Consider the following 27816-nt stretch of genomic DNA (forward strand, 5'->3'; position numbering starts at 1 on the left):
CAAAAAGAGTGAGAAAGGTCACATCCATCAACTTCCAACGTTCCCAGCTACGGCACATATTCACAGCCATGTTCTTCTCACTGCTACATAATTGTGGTGAACGACAGATTGAACTCCATGATTGACGATATTATCAGTTGTATAAGATCAGTACATTACACCATATTTATAGAATGCAATAATTAACTTGCACTTATCCAAAAGCCTTAAATTGCATGTCAAACATAAATAGATTTACAGATTCTATACTGTATGTCCCAGCGGCACGGTCCATTTCTTTCCCTTATGTGGAGACCAGAATTTTGAATACAAATAGTGGAGTTAAATAAAACTTACTAAGTAAAACACCACAAAACTACAGAAAAACTGCAGTATCACCCAGTGGAGAAGTGAAGAACTACCAATTTCTACAAATAGTAATGTTACAAAGTATCTAGGTGGCCCCGTTGTTTTCTCTTCAGGTCTGTACAGTGATGGTATCCAATTTATTGTGCAAGAGTTAAAAGGGAATAGGTCATCAGGTTTTTGCTACGTAATCTGAAGACCGCATGCTGCAGGGGTTAACACAAAGATTTCCACCATGTGTCTCTTTTCACACTGTGTGCAGTTGTTTACCTGCAATGTTTGTTTTAGTTTCAGGATATTATCATTGCTTGACTGGGTAAGCTAGTCTGGTACACCCTCACTGTCTATAGACTTTATATATAGAGAGCCTAGTGTGGGCGTGGGAAGCTTTTTCAGCCCTGTTACATGGTAAATCTAAAAGTTCCGATTGTGTCAGAACTGCTGCACCCAGTAAACTGAACCCATTAATTCCAGTAAACTGAACCCAGTAAGTGATACATTGTTGGATTCAGGACCTCTACATTATCTACATGATGCTGCTCTCAGAAGAGGTAGCAGAAACCTCCTGACAGATTCCCTCTAAAAAATATACCTTCTTGGAAAAAGATAAAAAGCTCCCTCGAAAACTGATTTTGGTATAGAAATCCATACATGGCCAGAAATATAGCATTACATGGTGTCTCTTCAGATAAAGGGTCGTCCATGTATCCCATGGAGTGCTTGAGTCCTCCTGCGTATGAGCAGGAAACATCCACATATGATGTCAATATGCCCTAATAGGGCTTTTAGGGACTTTTTTAAACCCTTCACCCCCGAGCCTGTTTTCACCTTCTTGATCAGGCCAAATTTTACAATTCTGCCCAGTGTCACTTTGAAAGGTAATAACTCTGGAACACTTCAATATTTTCCAGTGATTCGGAGACTATTTTTTTTTTTTTCTGACACATTGTACTTCATGTTAGTGGTAAATTTTGGTTGATAGGATTTCTGTTTACTTATGAAAATATTGAAAATTTAACAAAAATTTTGCAATTTTCAAACTTTTAATTTTTTTGCCTTTAAACCACACAAAATTATTATAGGGAACCTGTACCCAAATTAGTCCCTTATTAGCTGTGGCCACCACCAGTGAACTCTTATATACAGCATTCTAGAATGCTGTATATAAGAGCCCAACCCGCTCTGTAGAACGTAAAAATCATATTCTATTATAGTCACCTGTGGGGCAGTCTGGTCCGATGGCCGTCACTGGTCTCGGTTCCGGTGCCTCCTCTCTTCCTTCCATCGCCATCCTCCTTCCCAGTTCCATGTGGATTACACGTCCTACATCATCCACACAGAGGCCTCCATTGTACTCCTGCACACTTCTCTCTGCTCTGCTGAGTTCAGAGCTAAGTACTGTACTGCGCAGGCACAGAGAAAGGTCAAGGACCACCCGCGCACTACAATACTTTCATCTGCCCTCTGCAGGTGAGAGAAAAGTGCACATGCTCAGGAGCGCAATGGAGGCCTCAATTTGGATAGCATAGAACATGTCATCTACATAGAGCAGAGAAAGAGGATGGTGATGGAAGGAAGATAGTAGGTGCGGACCGAGACCAGTGATGCCCATCAGACTGAACCACCCCATAGGCAAGTATAATTAACACTAAAAGTCCCAGAAATTTCGAGCCCCCCCCCTGAAGTCCTGAAAGAGGGTCAAATGACCCTTAGTCCAAACTGAATAGAACCAACTAGAAACTAAATGGCTAAACTCAATGGAAAACAACAACCTCCTGTGGTGTGACAGTAATGGCCTTAATTACAGAACAAAAGACGGTGATTATAGGATGTTAGCTAAAATCCTTCAGGTCATTCAACCCGTCTCTGGGTTCCAAAGGTAGAAATGTTAAATGAGCCCTCTCTGGGACTTCTAGTGTTAAAGCTGTTTATGTTGTACGGCCTGGGCACTTATATACAATATTCAAGAATGCTGTACATAAGGGGCTCACTGGTGGTGGCTGCAGCTTATGGGGACAAATCTGGGGACGGGTTCCCTTTAATAAATAGCATTTGCCAAATGTCTACTTTACACAAGCACAATTTTTGAAAATTTGTTAGGAAGTTAGAAGGGTTAAAAGTTTATCAGCAATTTCTCATTTTTCCAGCAAAATTTATAAAACCAACTTTTTTAGGGACCACATCACATGTGAAGTCACTTTGAGGATTCTTTGTGACAGAAAATACACAAAAGTGACAAGAGATTAAAAACTACACCCCTTAAAATGCTCAAAATCACATTTCAGAATTTATTAACTCTTTACGTGCTTCACAGGAATTAAAGCAAAGTGGAAGGAAAAAAATGAAAATTTTACTTTCTCACAAAAATATCGCTTTAGCCCTAATTATTTAATCTTCGCAAAGGTAAAAGTAGAAAATGCATCATGCAATTTAATGTGTGATTTCTACGGAGTATGCCAATACCCCATATATGGTGGAAAACAACTGTTTGAGCGCACGGCAGGGCTCAGAAGGGAATTAGCACTATTTGAACATTGGAGTGCAAAATTGGCTGGAAGAGATAGATAATGTGAAGTACATAAACAATGAAAACCCCCCACAAGTGACCCCATTTTCAAAACCCCTCAAGGAATTTATGTAGAGGTGCGATGAGCACCTTGAACCCATGGGTACATCACAGAATTTTATACCTGAACGCCTGTTCTGTGCCCACATAATCGTCATGACTTACATTTGCATCATTTTGCAGTAACCTTTTCTCAACCATGACAACATCAAATGTCATCAAAAGGTTAAAATTAAAATTTGGTCCCTTCCAATACACCCTCTAGCTTGTGTGAAGCAGTAGCTCAAAAAATGTAAAACTGATAATATGTGGAAGGTCAACATTGTTCGCCCATTATTTACTTACATAATATATGATCCTTTCATCCTTGGTGATATAGGATATGTCAAAAGCTCCCTATGGACATTTCCCACCGAGTAGTAATCTAATCTTTATACCGATTTCTATGGACAGGACATTTGTGAGCCAATAATTCTCCTGTAGCTGCAATCACCACAACCGGCACATTGTAATACCTACTATAAATTATAACTATTAAATTTCAAATGTATATTTATAGGGAATCTGTCAACAAGTTTTTGACACCTAATCTGAGGGCAGCATAATGTAGAGACAGAGACCCTGCTTCCAGTGATTAGTCCACTTACTGGGCTGCCAAGTGTGAGTTTTAATAAAATCAATGTTTTATCAGAAGAAAGTTATCATTTGAGGACTAGTAAACCAGTGCCAGGTAGTCCTCTATGTTAGTGATATTTGTACAAACCCCGCCCACATACCGACTGGCAGATTTCTGTGCACACTGTACATGGGCAGTAAGCTGCCATTCTATAGTGAGGATGGGGTTATACAGACCTCAGCATTCAGAGAACTGGTAGCTCTGCAGCAGATAAAACAGTGATTTTATAAATACTCCAACAAGCAATTCATGATGGGAATCAGGGTCTCTGTTCTTACATTATGCTGCTCTTACATAAGGTAACAAAAACCTGGTTACAGATTCCCATTGATAACCCCTTCACGACCGAGGACATACCGGTACATCCTAAATCATGAAGGGGTGATCACCGCCGGCTACTGCAGTGAGCCTGCGGCAATCTCCACAAGTGTCAGCTGATTTGAACAGCTGACATGTGTGCCTCACAGGTGCAAGTGGATCTGTGAACCACCCGCGCTTGTTAACACCTTAGATCATGCTGTCAAAATGTGATAGCGCAATTTAAATGCCCGCAGCGGGTGACGCATACTTACCCGCCGTCATCGGAAGCCCCATGACGTGATCACAAGGAGTCGATGGTTGCCATGGTAGCACAGGGTCACATAATGACTGCTGTGCTATTATGACTCACTTCCTATTACAGCTGGCAGAGCAGCTGGCTGTTACAGAAGACAAGCATTTCTGTAAATCTGAGCTGTGCAGCTCTGATCTACAGAAATGAATGAGCGATCAGACTGCTGATCCTTCTAGCCCCCTGTGGGACTAGTAAGATAAAATAAAAAAAATAAAAAAGTAAAAAACAAAAGTTTAAAAAAAAACAGAAAAACTAAAAAATTCAAATCACCCCTCATTTGCCCCATTGAAAATTAAAAGGTTAAGTAAAAAATATACACACATTTGGTATAGCCACATTCAGAAATGCCTGATCTATCAAAATATAAAGTAAATTAACCTGATCCGTAAATGGCGTAGCAGCAAAAACATTTAAAAAAGTATGTTTTTTTGGTAGTGCAATAATAGGCGATCAAAACTTAGCATCTGCACCAAAATAGTACCATTAAAAATGTCAGTTTGAGATGCAAAAAATAAGCCATCACTGAGCCCCATATTCCGAAAAATGAGAACACTACAGGGTGCAAAAATGTGCCCTTTATTGGGGACAAACTTCTGGATTTTTTTAACCCCTTAGATAAAAGTAAACCTATACATATTTGGGGTCTACAAACTCGTACCAAGCTAAGGCATCACACCGACACATCAGTTTTACCATACAGTTAGGTCCAGAAATATTTGGACAGTGACACAATTTTCGCGAGTTGGGCTCTGCATGCCACCACATTGGATTTGAAATGAAACCTCTACAACAGAATTCAACTGCAGATTGTAACGTTTAATTTGAAGGTTTGAACAAAAATATCTGATAGAAATTGTAGGAATTTTACACATTTCTTTATAAACACTCCACATTTTAGGAGGTCAAAAGTAATTGGACAAATAAACCAAACCCAAACAAAATATTTTTATTTTCAATATTTTGTTGCGAATCCTTTGGAGGCAATCACTGCCTTAAGTCTGGAACCCATGGACATCACCAAACGCTGGGTTTCCTCCTTCTTAATGCTTTGCCAGGCCTTTACAGCTGCAGCCTTCAGGTCTTGCTTGTTTGTGGGTCTTTCCGTCTTAAGTCTGGATTTGAGCAAGTGAAATGCATGCTCAATTGGGTTAAGATCTGGTGATTGACTTGGCCATTGCAGAATGTTCCACTTTTTTGCACTCATGAACTCCTGGGTAGCTTTGGCTGTATGCTTGGGGTCATTGTCCATCTGTACTATGAAGCGCCGTCCGATCAACTTTGCGGCATTTGGCTGAATCTGGGCTGAAAGTATATCCCGGTACACTTCAGAATTCATCCGGCTACTCTTGTCTGCTGTTATGTCATCAATAAACACAAGTGACCCAGTGCCATTGAAAGCCATGCATGCCCATGCCATCACGTTGCCTCCACCATGTTTTACAGAGGATGTGGTGTGCCTTGGATCATGTGCTGTTCCCTTTTTTCTCCAAACTTTTTTCTTCCCATCATTCTGGTACAGGTTGATCTTGGTCTCATCTGTCCATAGAATACTTTTCCAGAACTGAGCTGGCTTCATGAGGTGTTTTTCAGCAAATTTAACTCTGGCCTGTCTATTTTTGGAATTGATGAATGGTTTGCATCTAGATGTGAACCCTTTGTATTTACTTTCATGGAGTCTTCTCTTTACTGTTGACTTAGAGACAGATACACCTACTTCACTGAGAGTGTTCTGGACTTCAGTTGATGTTGTGAACGGGTTCTTCTTCACGAAAGAAAGTATGCGGCGATCATCCACCACTGTTGTCATCCGTGGACGCCCAGGCCTTTTTGAGTTCCCAAGCTCACCAGTCAATTCCTTTTTTCTCAGAATGTACCCGACTGTTGATTTTGCTACTCCAAGCATGTCTGCTATCTCTCTGATGGATTTATTCTTTTTTTTCAGCCTCAGGATGATCTGCTTCACCTCAATTGAGAGTTCCTTAGACCGCATGTTGTCTGGTCACAGCAACAGCTTCCAAATGCAAAACCACACTCCTGTAATCAACCCCAGACCTTTTAACTACTTCATTGATTACAGGTTAACGAGGGAGACACCTTCAGAGTTAATTGCAGCCCTTAGAGTCCCTTGTCCAATTACTTTTGGTCCCTTGAAAAAGAGGAGGCTATGCATTACAGAGCTATGATTCCTAAACCCTTTCTCCGATTTGGATGTGAAAACTCTCATATTGCAGCTGGGAGTGTGCACTTTCAGCCCATATTACATATATAATTGTATTTCTGAAAATGTTTTTGTAAACAGCTAAAATAACAAAACTTGTGTCACTGTCCAAATATTTCTGGACCTAACTGTATATTGAACACGGTGAATAAAATATCCCAAAAACCATCATGCAATCACACTGTTTTTGCAATTTTTCCGCACTTGGAATTTGTATTACTGATTTTCGGTACGCTATATGGTAAAACCTATGGTTTCATTTAAAAGTACAACTGTCACGTAAGGACCAAGCTCTCATATGGCAAAATTAACGGAAAATTAAAAAAAGTTATGGCTCTTCGAAGAAGCAAAAAAAAAAAAAATGGAAAGTCACCCAGGGAGTTGAGGGGTTAAAAAAAAAATACATTTTGCATGGTCTGTAATACAGCAGTTGGTTTGACCTATAAAGAATGTTACAAGTTTCCTCTCTCTGCAGATCACTTCATCAATTCAATTCATCAATTCTAGTTCACAGAGCTTAGAGATAATACATTTGCTATCTTAATTATCAGTGGCGAACATAGTTCAACATCTCTGTCTAGGAAACCAATAGCAGCCACTTGTAGCTTATGAAGCTATTTTATGTTTCTACACATAAATAATAGTCTTCCAAGTATGGTACTTGAAATCCAGATGATATAAGGTGTAATATGAACTGCTACCGTTATCAGGCATCTTGTGTCTGTCCGATTACCAGCCTGTGAGATTCCAGAAAGCCATGGATCCCCCCTTGGGGAGGAGGGGCGACATGACCAAGGGGGAGTTAGGGAGTGATGGGGTTAATAGGGATAGTTTGGTAGGCAGGCCTAATATGGCACTAAGGGGTGGTTTTAGCTTGGGAGGAAGAGGAGGAGTAGGAAAAGGGTTAGTCTGGGAGAGGAGGGGGTTACCTCCTCTTCTTCCGGACGCCAAGAGATCCCACCATGGCTGATCTGCAGGAACTCCAGCGCCTGATTGAAGCAGCCGTTGCAGCGCACGGGCCCCTGGCAGTGCAGACCCACATCAGGGCTGCCGGGGTTAACCCGTCGGCGCTTGCCCCTCGCTCCCCCAGCCGTGGTGTGCGCCAGTCGCGGCCCCCCCGCAGGTATTCCCCGGGTGCGGGGGGGGGGGCGAGGAGGAGATGCCAGAGCCCCTCCAGGGACCCTCCGCAGCCAGGCGAGCAGCAGCGGAGTCTGGCTGCTGCTCCCAGCAGCAGCGGGAGGAATCTGCGTTCCAGCCGCGGTGGTCGGGAGGTGGGAGTGGCCAGCATGGGGCCTACTTCCGGTCCCGGCCTCCGGGCTGGATTTATCGTGACAGCAGCGGCTCCAGGTCGGGAGCGCGCTCGGCGAGGGATGGAGGCCAGCAGTTCCCCCTGCAGTCGGCGGGGGGACCGAGGGGCTGCAGGCGGCGGTAGGTCCAGCGCCAGGGGGAGGTCTCTGGTGCCTGACCCTGGCGCGGCAGTGAGCAGGGGTGACGGCGTGAGCCCTGCGGCGACCGCCCGGTCACTCAGGACTGCTGTGCAGCCCCCGGATGTGGCGGTCTCCCGTGGGAGCGGGAGGACCCGGCGACAGGAGGCCTGCAGCGGCCCAGGAGGGCCAGAGGCGGCGACGGCTGGGATCCAGAGTCGGGCATCTATCCATCCGCGTCCAGAGTCCCCTGGCAGTCGGCGAGGGGGTGGGCGCGGGCGCAAGAGGTCAAGGCCTGGGGTGCCGGCGCTGGGGACAGGACGGTCTCCTGGGCTGTCACCCCGGGGCAAGAGACGGAGCAGGGACGGCTCTGCCCACGCGGCGGCCCGGTCTGGCGGCCGTGGTGAGGGGGGTGCCGCGGCGGCGACCCCCGGATGTCGGATGGAAGAAGAGGTCAGTGGCGAGGATGAGGAGGTCGTGCTGTCAGATGAGTCGGATGGACGGCAGACGGAGGACAGCGAGGCGGCGGTATCGGGGGACGCTGAGCCGCGGTTGGGTGAGACGGCCGCGGAGGCGGCAGGGGCTGCGCTGGCGGGGTGTTTCGGGGGCGGGAGGGCGGCTGTGGACACGGCAGCGCCCGGCGGAGAAGCAGTGTGGAGCCAGTTGTTGGGGCTGTTGCAGGGGTTGGCGGCGGTTGCCGGGGCTGCGGGGGGGCGGCGCAGGCGCCGGCGGCGGCGTGGGTGGGGACGACAGGTCGGGGGGCGGCGCCGGTGGGAGGGGGGGACAAAGCGGGCGTGGCGGAAGGGGGGGTGAAGGGGGGAGTGCGGCGGAGGGGGCAAAGGAAAAAGAAAAGGAGAAGGAGGATGAGGTGGTGCGCCTAGATGATAGGGCTAAAAGCGAAGTGTATGTTTGTTTTGAGGGCCCGCTGGGGGCTCATTTAAAGAAGGAGGTGCGGGAAAAAATTTGGAAAGGGGAATATGTGGAGATTTTTTCTCTTCTTCCCCTGGAGAAATTTAATCTGGATAGGGTTAAGCCGAGCGACTCCAAAAAGGAGAAGGACGAGGAGGAAAAGCGCCGTTATAGGCTTATTCCTCGGACTTTTGCAAACTGGTTGCAAGCGTTTGCGATTTTGGCGAGCGTGGTCGGGGAAAAGGAGTCGGAGCATTGTTCGGCCTTGTTTGGTTACATGGATGCGATAGGGGAGGCTTATCGGGTTTATGGCGGGCTGGCGTGGCTGCGTTACGACGAGCAATTCCGGCAGCGGAAGGTGTTGCGGCCGGATATGCGATGGGACCATAAGGATATTTCCTTATGGATGCGACTGATGTCGGCACCGACTCAGCCCTTTCGGGGGGGTGCCGGGGGACCGGGGGCCGGGTCCCCGGCAAGTCAGAAAAAAGGTTTCTGTTGGCAATATAATGAGGGGCAGTGCAGGTTTGGAGCAGCATGCCGCTTTAAGCATGAATGCTCAGGTTGTGGGGGAGAACATAGCCTGTCCAAGTGTTTTAAAAAGGGGAAAGGAAAAGCAGGTGACGGGGTTGGAAAAAGGGATGACGCCGGTGAAGGTAGAAGCGATGGCCCCCTTTTTAAATAGGTAGCTGGACGGCGAGGCAGCAGCGTTGTTATGGTTTGGTTTTTCTGACGGTTTCCGTATCCTGTCGGCTGTTAGTCCATCGCCCCCGCCGTACCGTAATTTACGTTCTGCTCGGGATCATGCGGATGTGGTGGATGAGAAGCTGAGAAAGGAGGTGGTTTTGGGCAGAATGGGCGGTCCTTATGACACCCCGCCATGTTTGAAGTTGGTGGTTTCGCCGTTGGGGGTTGTGCCGAAGAAAGAGCTGAACAAATTTCGGCTTATTCATCATTTGTCTTACCCAGAGGGGTTATCGGTGAATGATGGCATTGCACCGGAGTTATCGGTGGTATATTATGTGTCGTTTGACAAGGCGTTGGACCTGGTCAGGGCAGCGGGTCGGGGGGCGTTGATGGCAAAGGCAGATGTGGAAGCGGCGTTTCGGTTGTTACCGGTTCATCCAGATAGTCAGCATTTGTTAGGTTGCTGGTGGGATGGCAGTTATTATGTTGATCGCTGTTTGCCAATGGGTTGTTCAATTTCATGTTCATATTTTGAGGCATTTAGTTCCTTTGTAGAGTGGGTGGTTCGGGATGTGTCTGGGCTTACGTCCATTATTCACTATTTGGACGATTTTCTTTGTGTTGGGCCAGTGGGTTCAATGGTTTGTGCGGGGTTGTTATTTGCGTTGCAGAAAGTCGCGGGCAGCTTCGGAATTCCCTTGGCTCCCAATAAGACGGAAGGCCCGGCGCCTGTGATGCGTTTTTTGGGGATTGAGATTGATTCTATTGCCATGGAATATAGGTTGCCGGAGAAGAAGGTTCGTGATTTGAGGGCCGCGGTGGCAGGGGTGAAAGCGGCAAAGAAGGTGCGGCTTAAGGTGGTGCAGTCCTTGCTTGGGAAATTGAATTTCGCTTGCAGGATTATGCCGATGGAGAGAGTTTTTCCGAGACGTTTGGCAACGGCGACGGCAGGTGTGCGGTCGCCGACACATTTCATGCGAATCACGAAGGCGATCAAGGACGATCTTTTGGTGTGGGATCAATTTTTGCAGTGTTTCAATGGCCGGGCCCTGGTGATGGAGAAGGTGGCGTCTAACGGGGCGTTACAGCTGTTCACCGATGCGGCTGGGTCGGCAGGGTTTGGGGCCGTATTTCGAGGTCACTGGTGTGTGGGTCGGTGGCCACAGGCGTGGTGGGAGAGCGGTTTGGTCAGGAATTTGGCTCTGTGGAGCTATTTCCTATCGTGGTAGCAGTGGAGCTGTGGGGGTCGCGTTTTGCCGGGAGGAAGGTATGCTTCCATTGTGATAACCAGGCAGTGGTGTTTGCTATCAACAACTTGTCTGCTAAGTCGGAGCCAGTGGTTGTGTTTTTGCGGCATTTAGTGTTGAGATGTCTGCAGCTGAATGTACAGGTGGTGGCAAAGCACGTTCCGGGAGTTGACAACGGGGTGGCTGACGCTTTGTCTCATTTTCAGTTCAGCAGGTTTCGGGCGCTACTGCCTTGGGCGGACGAAGTCGGAGTGGAGTGTCCCGTGGATTTATGGAATCTGGTGAGGCGGTGATCTCAGAATTGATTCGGAATTCGGTGACTGAGGTGACTTGGTGCCGATATGCTAAGGTGTGGGCTGAATGGGAGGAGTTGTTGGGTCGGATGTTTGATGGGGTGAGCGTGGATTACTTGGTGGCATTACTGGCGTTGGTGAGTGTGGATTTCTCGGCCGGGCGATCGGCGTTGGCCGTGGCACATCGGGTGGCGGCGGTGGCGTTTTGGTTAAAAGTGAGAGGGGAACAAGATGTTTCGCAGGATTTTCGGGTTCGACGGGCCTTGCGGGGGTTTCGCCGCGGTGTGCGGGAGAGGGACAAGAGGCGTCCCGTATCGTTTGGTTTGTTGAGGCGGTTGGTGGGGGGCCTGAGTGGCATTTGTGAGTCGGTTTACGAGACTGTTTTGTTTACAACGGCTTTCGGTCTTGCTTTTTATGGGGCTTTCCGGATCGGTGAGTTGGTAAGCCCGTCCAGGGTGACAGGCGGCGGGTTGCTGCTTGAGGATGTGCGATTGGGTGGTGATCAGGTGGAGTGCCGGATTAGTCGGTCGAAAACGGATCAGCTGGGCCGTGGTAGGTTGGTGGTGTTATACGCGGTCCCGGGGGAGGAGTTGTGCCCAGTACGTTTGGTGGAGAGATTCATGGCCGTAAGGGGGGGTTTACCGGGCCTGTTTTTGCGGCACGTGGATGGGTCTTTTTTATCAAGGTTCCAGTTTGTAGCGGTTCTGCGGCGAAGTTTGCGGAACGTGGGGGAGCGCCCGGAGGATTTCGGGTCGCATTCCTTTCGGATAGGGGCAGCTACGGAGGCCGCTCGTTGGGGGCTTGGAGATGAGGTGGTAAAGCGTATTGGTAGATGGGAATCTTCTTGTTTTCGGCGGTACGTGAGGCCGCAGCTGTTGTAGCATTATGGTAACTTTTGTCTAGGTACAGGTGGTCTGGCGGTTTGGAAGTGGTTTATATATATAAAAAAAAAGAAAAGGGGGGTAACGTACAAGTGTTAGAGGACGGAGGTAGAATGGGTTTTCTGAGAGGCGTTGATGGTGGTGATGTTATTGGTTTTAATTTCTGTTTTCGTTTTGTCTTTCTTTGTTGTAGGGATGTGCCTAATCTGGATTCTGGGGCATTCCTTCGTGTTTTGGGGTGCTCGGCGGGCGGCGGTTCGCCCGAATGGTCGGCAGCTAGGTCTGGATCGTGGGCAGGCGACTGTTCGGTGGATCGGTGTTCGGGGCATGGAGTGGGGCAGGGTGGTCCCAGAATTTGGTCGTAATTGTAAAGGTTGACCGGCCTCCGGATGTGCTGGTATTACACGTAATGATCTGGGAGTTCGGGCGTCGCGGGATCTGATCCGGGATATAAAGATCGACTTGCTGCGGTTGTGGAAGCAGTACCCGGGTTTGATTGTCGTGTGGTCAGACATAGTGACCAGGTTGTCGTGGAGGGGGGCTCGGTCGGTGGAAAAGGTCAATAAGGCCAGGGCCCAGGTGAATCGGGTGGTTGCCAGGTTTGTGACCAGGAATGGTGGGATTGTGGTGAGGCACAGGGAGTTGGAGCCGGCAGATTGGCGGTTTCGGAGGGGTGACGGAGTGCACCTCAATGACATTGGAGTGGATTTATGGGCATTGGGCCTGCAGGATGGTGTTGAGCGAGCTTTTGGTGTGTGGCGGGTCCAGGCCACGTAAGGTGTCACGTGGTCTGTCCTGTGGCGCGGGGGGTAGGTCTGGTCCAGAGGTTGGAAGTGACCGGTAACTGGACCGGGAGTCATTGTCTGGGTATGGTGGCTCTCGGTTCCGGGATGTGGCAGACACGGTTCTGCCAAAGTGTGGGGGTGTCAATCCGTGGGTGATTGGCACCTCGTCTCTGGGTCGGTGTGTTGCGGCCAGAGACAAGGGGAGTAGTAGTTATGGACTGGGCCTGCCCCCGGGAGGGTCATGTAAATGGCATTGTCTATTGTTATCTGTGTGTTGTTGTCCTGGGTCGCCCGTTGGACGGCATCCCTAAGGTGCTTAGTTTGTGAACAATAGGCAATAAAGGCTGCTGTGGCCATTTGAACCAAGTCGCATGCAGTCCGTGTGTTTATTTTAGGATAAGGGTTTTGGTAATACAGACATCACGACCGGAGAATACTCCCTCAGCTGGTCAAGAAAGCCATGGATCCCCCCTTGGGGAGGAGGGGCGACATGACCAAGGGGGAGTTAGGGAGTGATGGGGTTAATAGGGACAGTTTGGTAGGCAGGCCTAATATGGCACTAATGGGTGGTTTTAGTTTGGGAGGAAGAGGAGGAGTAGGGAAAGGGTTAGTCTGGGAGAGGAGGGGGTTACCTCCTCTTCTTCTTCCGGACGCCAAGAGATCCCCGCCCACCCTCCCTTTTTGTGTTGTCATCTGGGGGACATGGTTTGGGATGTTGGGATGCTATTTGTGACAGCGGCGGGGGGGTAGGTCTGGTCCAGAGGTTGGAAGTGACTGGTAACTGGACCGGGAGTCATTGTCTGGGTATGGTGGCTCTCGGTTCCGGGATGTGGCAGGCACGGGGTTCTGCCAAAGTGTGGGGGTGTCAATCCGTGGGTGATTGGCACCTCGTCTCTGGGTCGGTGTGTTGCGCCCAGGGACAAGGGGAGTAGTAGTTATGGACTGGGCCTGCCCCCGGGAGGGTCATGTAAATGGCATTGTCTATTGTTATCTGTGTGTTGTTGTCCTGGGTCGCCCGTTGGACGGCGTCCCTAAGGTGCTTAGTTTGTGAACAATAGGCAATAAAGGCTTCTGTGGCCATTTTGAACCAAGTCGCATGCAGTCCGTGTGTTTATTTTAGGATAAGGGTTTTGGTAATACAGACATCACGACCGGAGAATACTCCCTCAGCTGGTCAAGCAGCTGCCCGTGTTTCATAAGCTTCTCTCCCTAGAATGTGTGCTCACGAAAGATAGTAAAATAAAAAGCAGTAGCAAAACTGATCAATAGTGATCAGCGAGCATGTTCTGCACGCGATCGAGCATTGGGGTGCTCAGGCAGTGTCCCTGTTTTCCTTGTTGGCCAAGTATCGCGGGAGCTGGAGTATCATGCTTGAGTCCCCACACTGCATGTTTCTCAGCTGTTTTTCAGCCACTAAACATGGCAGCATTGCCTGCCAATCACAGTAATGCTGTGGCCCTGTTATCTACTGCATTACAGTGATTGGCTTGTATGAGACCTGGTGACGCCATGCTTGGCACACTCTCCTCTAGAAACAATTTGAGGAAAGTTGATATAGCTTAGATTACAGCTGGCATATATGCAAGGTTTTACACTTGCACACTTAGGCTGCGACCGCACTTTGCGTTTCCACCTGCGTTTTGGGTGCTTTTTAGGTGCGTTTTGAGAAGCACCTTTTTCATGCCAAAAGGCATGCGTTTTGATTTCACAGCAAAGTCAATGGAAAATTGGGATTTCTAGACCGCACTTTGCGTTTCTAAACGCTGCGTTTAATTTGCATATTTCGTGGCAAAAACCATGCATTCAAAGAAGCAGCATGTCAGTTGTTTTTGCCATTTTGTATGCGTTTTGCTAACATTGGAGTCAATGAGAAATGTCAAAAACCAAGAATCCTGCAAATTCCTGCGTTTTACCTGCTTTTTTTGTGCAGAAAACATGCGTTTTGAACTTACAAAACGCATGCGTTTTGCACATAAAATTAATGATTTCATATGTCCCTTTACACACACACACATAATCCGACAATTAAATTAAAGAAAATGTTAAATTTAGTACTATTTATCTAATAAATACTATATTACCGCTATAATTTCATTATATATTTCTATTTTCTTTTTAATTTCTGCACTTATGTATTTAATCCTTTTTTTATCTTGAATGTTTAACCTTTATTTAGCAGTGTCTTGATCTACAAAACGCATTTGTCAAAACGCAGGTGGAAAAGCAGCTAAAAAGCGCTGAAAACGCATGAAAAACGCGGTAAATATGCATGTGTAGCGCCCTGGACAAGCCAGGACGTCACAGGTACAACAACAACACACCCCACACTCCGGCTAGGCACACCGAAGTCAAACACAAATCCTTGTTGCCTCCCTCCAGGGGCTGATGTCCACACCAGGGGGTGGGCCAGGCGGTTGGCCCCGCCCACCGAGGAGTTCACAGTCCTGGAGGCGGGAAAAGGAAGAGAGTTGGGAGAGATGAGTTTTGGAGAGGAGTGGAGGAGGAGTTAAGTGAAGTGGTAGCAGAGGAGACTGAAGGCGTCCGGTTGTGTGGCCCGGACGGAACAGCAAGGTTGGCAGATGGTGGTGACCGTCTGCAGGAGAGGCTGATTGGAGTGAACCATAAGGACCGGGGACGGGCGGTGGTCCGACGGTACCGGATCGGGGAGCAAAGAGAAGCCAGCACCATTCGGCAGGGCTTACGGACCCCGACCAGGCTAGGAGTCGCCGTAAAACTGGTCAAATCCGTTAGCGAAGGGAACCTCCGGGGTTTCCCAGCAGTCAAGACCCGATTGAAGGCAACAGCTCACACCGTAAAGGGAAACACAGTCACCGCCATGGCTACAGTTCCCAGGGCCAGAGCCCGCGGGCAAAAGGGGCTCCCTCAGCATCCATCCAAGCTGGGGAGCGGGTTACCGGTGGGAAGCCATTGGAACCGTAAACACAACACAGGTGCAGGGAAAGGCAGTCACCATCAACCTACCTGGAGAGCTACCGCAGCAGTCTGTGGGACCCGTCCATCCAGCCGTTTGTTTTACCGGAGACTTTGCATTCATCATTGGATGAGTGACTACCACCGTGCCGTGCGGCACAGCGCTGCCCCCACGACCCTGCACCTCACCAGGCCCCGTAACCCGCCTGCCATCCATCCCTACCCCTCACCAGGCCCTGGGACAACCAACCCCCCTACCCACGGAGGGGAGAAACAACATCCTATCTGCTCCCTGTCATCGCTCCCGGGATCCCCGTCCAGAGTAGCGGTGGTGTCACAACCTCACCACAACCGTGGGTGGCGTCACGGACAATATCCGTAAACCAAACCACCCCCTTTCACTCACGGGCGAGGAACGCCGCTTGAGTCCCCGGTATCCGGCCCATCGCTTGAGCCACCGAGCAGCAGCAGCAGCAGCCGGACCCGAGCAGTGGGTGAGCGCAGCATCCCCTCCTCCGCCCGCGACACATGCGTTTTCAGCGCTAAATTGCTGAAAAAGGCAACTTTTGTCAAATCAATTAAGCACAAAACGTGCGTTTAGAACTGCAAGTAGGTGAACGCAAAGTGCGGTCGCAGCCTTAAGAACATTTCATGTGGCACTAAAGGGTATTTTTTGCCTGGTTTAATTCAATAAATAAATAATTAAAAAAATAAATGGTGTGGGGTCCCCCTTATTTTTGATAACCAGCCAAGTAGACAGCTGGGGGCTTATTTTATCAACCTAGGAAGGCCAATGGTTATTTGGCTCTTCACAGCCTAAAAATAGCAGCCCACAGCTGCCCCAGAATTAGCGCACCAGATTAGATGCACCAATTTTGGAACTTCGCCCCGGCTCTTCCTGATTGCTCTGGTGTAATGACAATGGGGGTAATATTTTTTTTTTTTTTGTTTTTTGGGGGGGTGTCTTTATTCAAATAATCTATTTTTTTTTTTCCTGTGTGTGTTATTTTAACTTTACACTTACTGGGTTAGTAATGGGGGTATCTGATAGATGCCTCTCCATTACTAACCCTGGTCTTGATGCCAGATGAGATTACACAGCTGAAATCAACCCCCAAAAATATTACCCTGATTGTCCCTATTGCCCTGGGGCAGTGGCAAACTGTGGAGCACCAAAATTGGAACATCCAATGAATGCAACAATTTTGGGACAGCTGTGGGCTGCTATTTTTAGGGTGGGAAGGGCCAAATAACCATGGGCTTTCCCATCCTGATAAAACCAGCCCACAGCTGTCTGCGTCACCCTCGCTGGTTATCAAAAATGGGACCCCATGCTTCTTTTTGTCTGTGAGGAAGGCTCCACCGTACAGATGAAGAATCTGTGACACTTCTGTAATAATCATGCCCTCAACACTTTGTCGAAAAAATATAATACGCAAAGCCATTTAATAGAGAGAAGAAACAGCTTGATAAAGTTTGCAGTTTTCAAAGAAAAAAAAAATTAAAAATTAAAAATGCTTGATGGGCAGAACGGCCAGTTTGAGTTTTATTTTGTAAATTTGACATAATAAAAAAAATGGCACCCAAGTCCAAGAAGTAAAGTATTTTGCAGAACCTTTATACTTTTTTGATATAATTTAATTGTATTTTTTTGTAAGCTACTGAATCATACCTGTCTTGTAGAAATGTCCACATTAGTGCATACATAGTATTGTAAAATACAAGCGAAATAGTATGCAGATGGCCTGTCCGTAAATCCAAGAAAAAATAAAGTATGTTGGGGAATTTATTCAATCCCCTGCAGGACAGAGAAGAACCGTTCTGCAGAATACAGGGTGATGTCTGCTCTGTAATAGCCCATTAAATCAGAATCAGTAAAATTCTCCTTTATGTTTTACCAAACATGATTTCTACTTGCAATTTTGTTAGTGCCATATTAACTATATGCAGAAGGTAAATAATGAATGTCCGCCCGAGCCTAATCCTGCGCCAGACATCATCTCATTTACATGAAACAGCTGTCAATAACCCAGAGGCAGCCATTCATGAATGCGGTGCTGGCAGCTTATACTGGATAGCTTTCCGCTGAATCATTCCAGACCACCTGCTCATTTTTCATACAGCACAACCCGGGCACGATATGGGACAGTTTTTAGGGCCAGTTAGAAGACGTGACTCATACCAAATATTTTCAACAGGTGTCTCAGTATTGCATGCATTGGGCCGGATTACCGTGGTGCCAACAAGCAGCAGCTAATGAGAACAGGATCATGTTACTGGAAAGCATGGCATTGCTGCCTTCCATCTCACTCGCTCTAGGACACATTTTGACAGATCTCGGATGCACGTAGGTCGGGTTTTCTAAGAAACCATTAGTGATGTTGTTGCATATGTGTGAGATGAATCAAAATATGTAAATGTTACAAATAACTACGGATGAGCAGACCCGTGGATGTTAGCGCTTGATGGGTTTAGCTGAACTTTAGGTAAAAGTTTGGTTTGGACTTAACCCCGGACCCCATACAAGTTAATGGGGACCCAAACTTGGATGCTGTAAAGTGGTCATAGTGAGGGCTGGGGGCTTCAAAAGGAAGTAAAATAGGGGTAAGAGCAGGACAATTGCCCTGCAAACAAATGTGGATAGGGAATAAATAAAAAAAAATTAAAAAAAAGACGTGGGCGTCCACTCTATTTTTGATAACCAGCCAAGGTAAAGCAGACAGCTGTGGGCTGATTTTATCAGGCTTTGAAGGCACATGGCTATTTGGTCCTTCACAGCCTAAAAACAGCAGCCCAAAGCTGTCTGCTTCACCTTGACTGGTTATCAAAAATAGGGTTGATTTTACATCTTTTTTTGTTGTTGTTCCCACTAGTGGCCAGGCATCTTCTCCATGCTGAAACACTGTTGATTGATTGTTATTTTTAATAAGTTTTATTCAGCATCCAAATGGCATCCAAACTTAGACAGACTTCAGTGAAAAGTCTGTGTTCGAGTTAGAGGCCCGGGCATTAGATGTCCAGTACAAACCCCGAGCCTTACTGTTCTGGTTTGCTCATCCCTACAATTAACCAAACCCATGAGCAGTTTTACACATTAAAAAAAAATTAAAAACTTGGGTAGTGCAAAAAAAATTTAATAAAATGTTTGATCCCTCCCTAATCTAACCTCCCCAAAACAAATTTATCTTGTTCATTTTAATTTTCTTTTGTAACCAAATTTGTGCATTTCTTACAGGGATTACACTGGTTTTCCTTGGTAGGACACAGGGGAGCAGTGCCCAGTGTCGGCACAGAAAAGGCAGAAACCCGTTCTTCGGATCATAGCATCTACTGCAAATCAGGAAGCGTCCATAAAGCTCTCCTAGTGATGGCTATGGACTATACAGGAAGATCTGCCACTTTGGGATTACAACCCCTTAAAATAGCATCTGTCCCTGTTCACATTTGATTCATTTTTCTATGAGGTACAGGTGAGTTTTGTAGTGTACCATTGAAGATGGTGACTGTCTCTATATTTGATTGAGCACTCTTCTCATCAGTTTTAAGGGTCAGTTCACACTGCATTGTTTTCCCAGTGGTCAAAAACATATTTTCGTAAACCAGAAGATACTTTAGGAACCACTTATTTTCTCTGGAGTTTTGAAAACCTGAAACGTCTCTTTTTTAGTAGTTTCCCGAGTGCTTTTTCAACTTGATTTTCTTCCCCCTTTTTTTTTTGGGCATCTTGATAGTCTTTCTAATTTTTTTTTTTTTTTCTTTACAACTTTTAAAGAAAAATGCTGACAAAACTCTCAAAGATGGCAGGGAGCCTTCCCATTGGTTTCTATGGAATATGGAGCAATTTACTAGAGGCCAATACCTGAAGAATGTACAGGTTACTCCTTTTAGGCTCTGCTTGCCATTTTTTGACAGCCTTGAAGAAAAGAAAAGAAGCTCAAAAGCCTGAACATATGATCAGCAAGATGTTTTTTCATAGAAATGAATAGGTTAATGATTTTTAGATTTTTGGCAGTTTCTTTTCTATAATTTTTCGGGCAAAAAATGATCAGAAAAAGACGTAGTGTAAACATACCCTTAGGCTCTTTTTAATTAGAGTTGGATCCTACCTGCCCTTTAAATTTGAAGGCTTTATCCCAGGAAGGGCAAGTTTACATCTTATGGTATATTGACTCCTCCGGATGACAGCCTGAAGGCAATACTTACCTTTTAACTTATTTAACCCTTATGAGAAAGACAAATTCCCCCCCCATCCCTAGTGTGAAGAAAGACGAGCGACGCAACAGGTAATCTATAGATCATTACATTACTTGTATGCTGGGAATGGAGGGAGCATTACATAGCGACTGCCCCTGCTCTCTCCATTATCAGAATACCGTACCCTGCTGATGGAGTGGGGACGACAGCTGCCCCGCACCCTTGAATGAGTCCATCATACTCCTAATGGGAGCCATTAACATATCTGTCCTATATTAGAGAGTAGCTGAAGTCGCAATCCCTCATCATATGGCACCGACAGCCTCAGTTTACTATGAAAAAAGCACATTGCTGCAGAATAAATCCAAAAATATTAAAGAAAGTTGGCCATTTGAGTCTAGGTATAGGTTTCTTAGACTAGACACGGTAAAACTGAAACATACACAAGACGTCTCAGAGCTCAGGATTGGCTATAACATTTGTTCTCTTGACAATACTTTTGCAGTCTGATGACAATATACATACCTGCTTTCTAGGCAAGAGCAAAAAAAAAAAACCCAAAAAACATTTCTATGGCATATAAAGGGAAGTTGCTGGCTAAAAATAGTAATAAAGAACAGCAAAAAAAAAATCAGACTACGTTGGAACCAATCCTGGGAACTGCTGAAGTGATCGGAGTAGACAAAAGGGCCACTGAGACAAAGTGAAATTCTTTGCGGTTTCCTAGAAAATTGGTCAGTACACTACAGACTATGTATTCAGTGAACGGGCTCCAGACTGCCATAAATTAGTTGAAAAGCAAAGAAGCTGCGGTGAATCAGATATTTCCCCAGAAACTTTGCAGAACATCTGGATCATTATGTAGCTACGAAGAGCAAACCCAATACAAATGACAGTGACACAAACATGGAAGCCAAAATATTAAAGGGAGCCTGTCGGCCCAAACTGACAGAATAAACTAAGTACTGTACATACACTGTAACTCCAGTAAAAAGAAAAGCAAAAAAAAACCAACACCCTCCTTAGTGTTTTGTAAATGCTAAAGTCTAAATCACATATGTCCTTAGGGTGATTAGAGCACCCGTAAGGCCACTTTACACACAGTGACATCGCTAGCGATGTCGCTGGTGAAAGCACCCGCCCCCGTCGGTTGTGCGTCACGGGCAAATTGCTGCCCGTGGCGCACAACATCGTTAGTCCCAGTCACACATATTTACCTGCCTAGCGACGTGGCTGTGGCCGGCGAACCACCTCCTTTCTAAAGGGGGAGGTTCATTCAGCGTCACAGCGGTGTCACTAAGCGGCCACCCAATAGAAGCGGAGGGGCGGAGATGAGCGGCTGGAACATCCCACCCACCTCCTTCCTTCCTCATTGCCGGCGGCCGCAGGTACGTTGTTGTTCCTCGTTCCTGCGGTGTCACACATAGCGATGTGTCCTGCCGCAGGAACAACGAACAACCTGCGTCCTGCAACAGCAACGATATTTGAGATTAGAACGACGTGTCAACGATCAACGATATGGTGAGTAATTTTGATCGTTAGCGGCTGTTCGTGCGTTTCACACGCAACAACGTCGCTAACGAGGCCGGATGTGTGTCACGAATTCCATGACCTCAATGACATCTCGTTAGCAATGTTGTTGCATGTAAAGCCCCCTTTAAAGTGCCCTAGAGGCTCAGTGCACTTTTCCATCAGCTGGTTTTACATGCTCCACCTCCATCACTGGTCATTGACCATGCTGGTCTCCTTGAACCTTCTCTAGACAGTAATCAGCACAAGCAAGTGCTGTAAATCATCAATGAGGAAGTAGAAACCGTTAACTGTCAGGGTGCACCAAACACCCTACTTGACATACCAGATTAAACTTGAATGTCTATAGAACGGTGACAATGATTATTACACTAAAGATGCAATTTTTACAATTTTTACCTTCTGCGAAGGAAACAAGATCACACTCACCTGCCTATAAGTGCAAATGATAATTTCTCGCAAGTGATAATGCATAGGAGTCATGGTTTCACTAACAGTGTCAAGTGCCATGTCGACTTCTTTCTTCATTTTGTGTCCATCTGGCAGCAACTGAACTATCTTCATCACTACCTAAAATATGAGAAACACAAATGAATGAATCACTACTGTAGGACAATTTCATTCCGTATAATGGTCTAAGTAGTATAATGACTAGTATTCTTTATATTCAGCCCTTACACCACTCTGTGTGTATGCTCAGGCCGGAGCCACTTGTTTAAAGGCTGCTTTACACCTTAAAATTACACATCTCGTATGCGATCGCACACGCCCCCATCGTGTGTGTGGCACGTTCAATTTGTTGCCCGTGTTGCACAAACAATTAAATCCCGTCACACGTACTTACCTTCCATACGACCTCGATGTGGGCGGCGAACATCCACTTCCTGGAGTGGGAGGGATGTTCTGCGTCACACGGCAGCCAGCCAATAGAAGCGGAGGGGCGGAGATGAGCGGGACGTAAACATCCCGCCCACCTCCTTCCTTCCGCATTGCCGGCGGGAGCCGCGAGACGCAGGTAAGCTGAGTTCATCGTTCCCGGGGTGTCACACACAGCGATGTGTGCTGCCTCGGGAACATTGAACAACCGTATGTTAAATTTTTAGTAATTGAACGACGTGTATGCGATCAACAGTTTTTCGTTCAATCGCAATCGCATGTAGGTTTCACATACTACAATATGACTAATGATGCCGGATGTGCGTCACTTACGACGTGACCCCGCCGACACATCGTAAGATATATTGTAGCGTGTAAAGCCCGCTTTAACCTCTCCAGTTGCACAATACTAAACATCATGAGCCACTATGTGGGTATAAGGACCTCATCCCCAACTGATGTGCAGGAAATGTAGGTTCTGGAATATAAAAGTATTGAGAAAGCTGCCACGTTACCAAAACCACCTATATTAAAACTACCCCTTGTAGACGTGGGTGCCAGTTCTTTTGCAGACCAAAAAAAGAAATTGACAGCAAAATCACTGAAAATACAAAAGCTTTACTTCTTCTTTATTAGAAAGCCATTAAAAAGGGTATTAAAAATGTAATCACAACTGGTAAATTACAGTATATTACAAAAGTGAGTACACCTCAATTTTGTAAATGTTTTCTTATATCTTTTCATGGAACGACACTGAAGATGACACTTTGATACAATGTAAAGTGTCAATACTTTGTGTGGTCACCATTATTTTCAAGAACTAGTTTACAAAAGCATCACAGGAGCCACTGGAATCCTCTTCCATCCTCAATGACAACATCACAGAACCGGTTTATGGTAGAGACCTTGCGCTCCTCCATCTCCTGTTTTAGAATGCCCCACAGCTGCTCAATAGGGTTTAGGTTTAGAGATATGCTTGGTCAGCACCTTTACCCTCAGTTTCTTTAACAAGGCATTGGTCATCTTAGAGATGTGATTGGGTTCGTTATTTTGGAATACTGACCTGCAGGCACAGTTTCTAAAAGGAGGGGATCATGCTCTTCTTCAGTATGTCACAGTACATGTTGGAACTCATGGTTCTCTCAATGAACTGTAGCTCCCTACAGCCGGCAGTACTCATGCAGCCCCAAACCATGACACTCCCATCACCATGCTTGACTGCAGGAAAGACACACTTGTCTTTGTACTACTCACCTGGTTGCCATCACAAATGCTTGACGTCATCTGAACCAAATAATTTTTATTTGATGCAGTGTATGGCGTATGGTCTGAGCACTGACAGGTGGACTCCCCACCACTTTAATCTCTGCAGCAAAGCTGGCTGCACTCATATGTCTATTTTGAAAAGTCAACCTCTGTTTATGACGCTGAGCACGTGCACTCAACTTCTTTGGTCGACCATGGCGAGTCCTGTTCTGAGTAGAACATGTCTTGTTAAGTGGTCATGGCCACCGTGCTGAAGCTCAGTTATAGGGTACAATTTTCTAATAGCCTAGGCAATCTTTCTGTAGAGCAACATTTTTTTTTTTTACGATCCTCAGAGAATTCTTTGCCATGAGGTGCCATGTAGAATTTCCAGTGACTAGTATAAGAGAGTATGTGAGCGATAACACCAAATTTTTTTTTTTTTATAAACTTTTTATTTTTTAACAAGTTGTTCAAGTAAGTATCAAAATCAAGTGTATAGACAGATAATATTTTCAAATCCGAGGCAGACACAAGGAAAGGAGGGGACAGGGAAGGCGGGAAGGAACATTTAACATACGAGCCACATGAGACATCGATATATATCACTGAAATATGTTCATCCTTTAATCTAACTAGTTGCGATCGTCCATAAAAAGATCCCATGATGTCCCTATTTGTTGATACCTTTCCAGCTGATTTTTTTATACAAGCAGTAAGGTACTCCATCCTCTTTGTTTCTTGTGTCCGTAGTTCCAGATCTTGGAGGGTAGGCGGAAAAGTTTTTTTTCAGAGCGGGGCTATGAAGCACTTCGTCGAGTTCCATATGTGGAGGAGCAACTTGGCCGAGTTTTTTGAGGCCCCTAAAGGCGGTACATTAAAGGCCACTTTACACACAGAGATAAATCTGCGGCAGATCTGTGGTTGCAGTGAAATTGTGGACAATCAGTGCCAGGTTTGTGGCTGTGTACAAATGGAACAATATGTCCATGATTTCACTGCAACCACACATCTGCCAAAGATTTATCTCTGTGTAAAGTGGCCTTAAGAAGGTAGCTGAACGGGTCTAGAGCAACCTCAAACCCCAAACCTCATGAACCAATTTCTCCACCCCTTTCCAGAAAGGAGCAAGAGCCTCACAGTCCCAAAAGATATGAGTGAGAGATCCTCTATCTCTCCTGCATCTCCAACACTAGTCTGACGTGGATAACACCAAATTTAACAAATCAGCTCCCCATCACACCTGAAACCTTGTAACACTGAGGTCACATGAGTCCCAGGAAGGCAAGATGGCTAGTTCAGCACAATTTGTCCACGTTCACTTAGGGGGTGTACTCACTTTGTGCCAGTGGTTTAGATATTAATGGCCGTGTGTTGAGCTATTCAGAGGGCACACCAAATTTACACTGTTATACAAGTTGTACACTTACTTTACATTTCAGTATATATATATATATATATATATATATATATATATATATATATATATATATTATATATATACATATATACACACACACACACAGTATATATATATATATATATATATATATATATATATATATATATCTATGTATATACAGTTAGGTCCAGAAATATTTGGACAGTGACACAATTTTCGCGAGTTGGGCTCTGAATGCCACCACATTGGATTTCAAATGAAACCTCTACAACAGAATTCAAGTGCAGATTGTAACATTTAATTTGAAGGTTTGAACAAAAATATCTGATAGAAATTGTAGGAATTGTACACATTTCTTTACAAACACTCCACATTTTAGGAGGTCAAAAGTAATTGGACAAATAAACCAAACCCAAACAAAATATTTTTATTTTCAATATTTTGTTGCGAATCCTTTGGAGGCAATCATTGCCTTAAGTCTGGAACCCATGGACATCACCAAACGCTGGGTTTCCCCCTTCTTAATGCTTTGCCAGGCCTTTACAGCCGCAGCCTTCAGGTCTTGCTTGTTTGTGGGTCTTTCCGTCTTAAGTCTGGATTTGAGCAAGTGAAATGCATGCTCAATTGGGTTAAGATCTGGTGATTGACTTGGCCATTGCAGAATGTTCCACTTTTTTGCACTCATGAACTCTTGGGTAGCTTTGGCTGTATGCTTGGGGTCATTGTCCATCTGTACTATGAAGCACCGTCCGATCAACTTTGCGGCATTTGGCTGAATCTGGGCTGAAAGTATATCCCGGTACACTTCAGAATTCATCCGACTACTCTTGTCTGCTGTTATGTCATCAATAAACACAAGTGACCCAGTGCCATTGAAAGCCATGCATGCCCATGCCATCACATTGCCTCCACCATGTTTTACAGAGGATGTGGTATGCCTTGGATCATGTGCCGTTCCCTTTCTTCTCCTAACTTTTTTCTTCCCATCATTCTGGTACAGGTTGATCTTTGTCTCATCTGTCCATAGAATATTTTTCCAGAACTGAGCTGGCTTCATGAGGTGTTTTTCAGCAAATTTAACTCTGGCCTGTCTATTTTTGGAATTGATGAATGGTTTGCATCTAGATGTGAACCCTTTGTATTTACTTTCATGGAGTCTTCTCTTTACTGTTGACTTAGAGACAGATACACCTACTTCACGGAGAGTGTTCTGGACTTCAGTTGATGTTGTGAACGGGTTCTTCTTCACCAAAGAAAGTATGCGGAGATCATCCACCACTGTTGTCATCCGTGGACGCCCAGGCCTTTTTGAGTTCCCAAGCTCACCAGTCAATTCCTTTTTTCTCAGAATGTACCCGACTGTTGATTTTGCTACTCCAAGCATGTCTGCTATCTCTCTGATGGATTTTTTCTTTTTTTTCAGCCTCAGGATGTTCTGCTTCACCTCAATTGAGAGTTCCTTAGACCGCATGTTGTCTGGTCACAGCAACAGCTTCCAAATGCAAAACCACACACCTGTAATCAACCCCAGACCTTTTAACTACTTCATTGATTACAGGTTAACGAGGGAGACGCCTTCAGAGTTAATTGCAGCCCTTAGAGTCCCTTGTCCAATTACTTTTGGTCCCTTGAAAAAGAGGAGGCTATGCATTACAGAGCTATGATTCCTAAACCCTTTCTCCAGTTTGGATATGAAAACTCTCATATTGCAGCTGGGAGTGTGCACTTTCAGCCCATATTATATATATAATTGTATTTCTGAACATGCTTTTGTAAACAGCTAAAATAACAAAACTTGTGTCACTGTCCAAATATTTCTGGACCTAACTGTATATGGCGCCCTGGACAAGCCAGGTCGTCACAGGTACTGCAACAACACACCCCACACCCCGAGATAGGCACACCAGTCACACACAAATCCTTGTTGCCTCCCTCCAGGGGCTGATGTCCACACCAGGTGGGGTGGAGCCAGGCGGTTGGCCCCACCCACTGAGGAGTTCACAGTCCTGGAGGCGGGAAAGGAAGTCAGTGAAGTTAGGGAGAGTGAAGGAGAAGGAGGAAAGTAGCAGTTGAGGAGCGATCTGACCGTGTCCGGGTACGTGGCCCGGGCACCAAGAGCAAGGTTGGCAGACGGTGGTGGCCGTCTGCAGGAGAGGCCGATTGATGTGGAACCGTAGTACCGGGGATGGGTGGTGGCCTGCCGGTACCGAACCGGGGAGCGAAGAGAAGCCAGCACAAACCGGCAGGGCCTACGGACCCCGACCAGGCTTGGAGTCGCCATTAAACCGGTCAAATCCGTTAGCGACCGGAACCTCCGGGGTTTCCTAGCAGCAAAGACCCGACTGAAGGCATTCGTCGAAACCGAGAAAGGGAAATACAGCTAGAATTCCCAGGGCCAGAGCCTGCGGGCAAAAGGGGCTCCTCCGGCACCTATCCAAGCTGGGGAGCAGGTTACCGGTGGGAAGCCATCGGGACCGAAGATACACAACAGGTGCAGGGAAAGGCAGCCACGACCAACCTTCCGGGGGTAACCACAGCAGCCGGCTGCGGTACCCGTCCATCCAGCCGTTTGTTTTACCGGAGACTCTGTATCCATTCTTGGCTGAGTGAGTACCACCGTACCATCTGGCACTGTGCTGCCCCCGCGACCCTGCACCTCGCCAACCCTGCCTCCCCGACACCTCACCGGGCCCCGGGACCACCAACCCCCCTACCCATGGAGGGGAGAGAACCATCTCAGCTGCTCCCTGTCATCGCTCCCGGGATCCCCGTCCAGAGCAGCGGTGGTGTCCCAACCTCACCACAAACCGTGGGTGGCGTCACGGACAACTCCCCAAACCCAAACTACTCCCTTTCACTCACGGGCGAGGAGCGCCGCTCGAGTCCCCGGATCCGGCCCACCGCTCGAGCCACCGAGCAGCAGCAGCGCCGGACTCGAGCGTGGTGAGCGCAGCGCCCTCCCCGCCCGCGACATATATACACACACACACACAC

General features: G+C 46.5%; 1 protein-coding gene across 2 annotated transcripts in view; it reads right to left on the reverse strand.

Moving 5' to 3' along the window:
* PALD1 (phosphatase domain containing paladin 1) overlaps positions 1-27816 on the reverse strand; it is a 359914-nt gene that overhangs the window by 107869 nt on the left and 224229 nt on the right. For both annotated transcript variants that reach the window (XM_075348925.1, XM_075348924.1), the window contains exon 18: positions 21729-21869. In XM_075348925.1, the coding sequence (XP_075205040.1) occupies positions 21729-21869 (141 nt within the window). The remainder of the gene's footprint in view (positions 1-21728; positions 21870-27816) is intronic.

Source organism: Anomaloglossus baeobatrachus, chromosome 5, assembly GCF_048569485.1.
Source record: "Anomaloglossus baeobatrachus isolate aAnoBae1 chromosome 5, aAnoBae1.hap1, whole genome shotgun sequence".
Taxonomy (NCBI): domain Eukaryota; kingdom Metazoa; phylum Chordata; class Amphibia; order Anura; family Aromobatidae; genus Anomaloglossus; species Anomaloglossus baeobatrachus.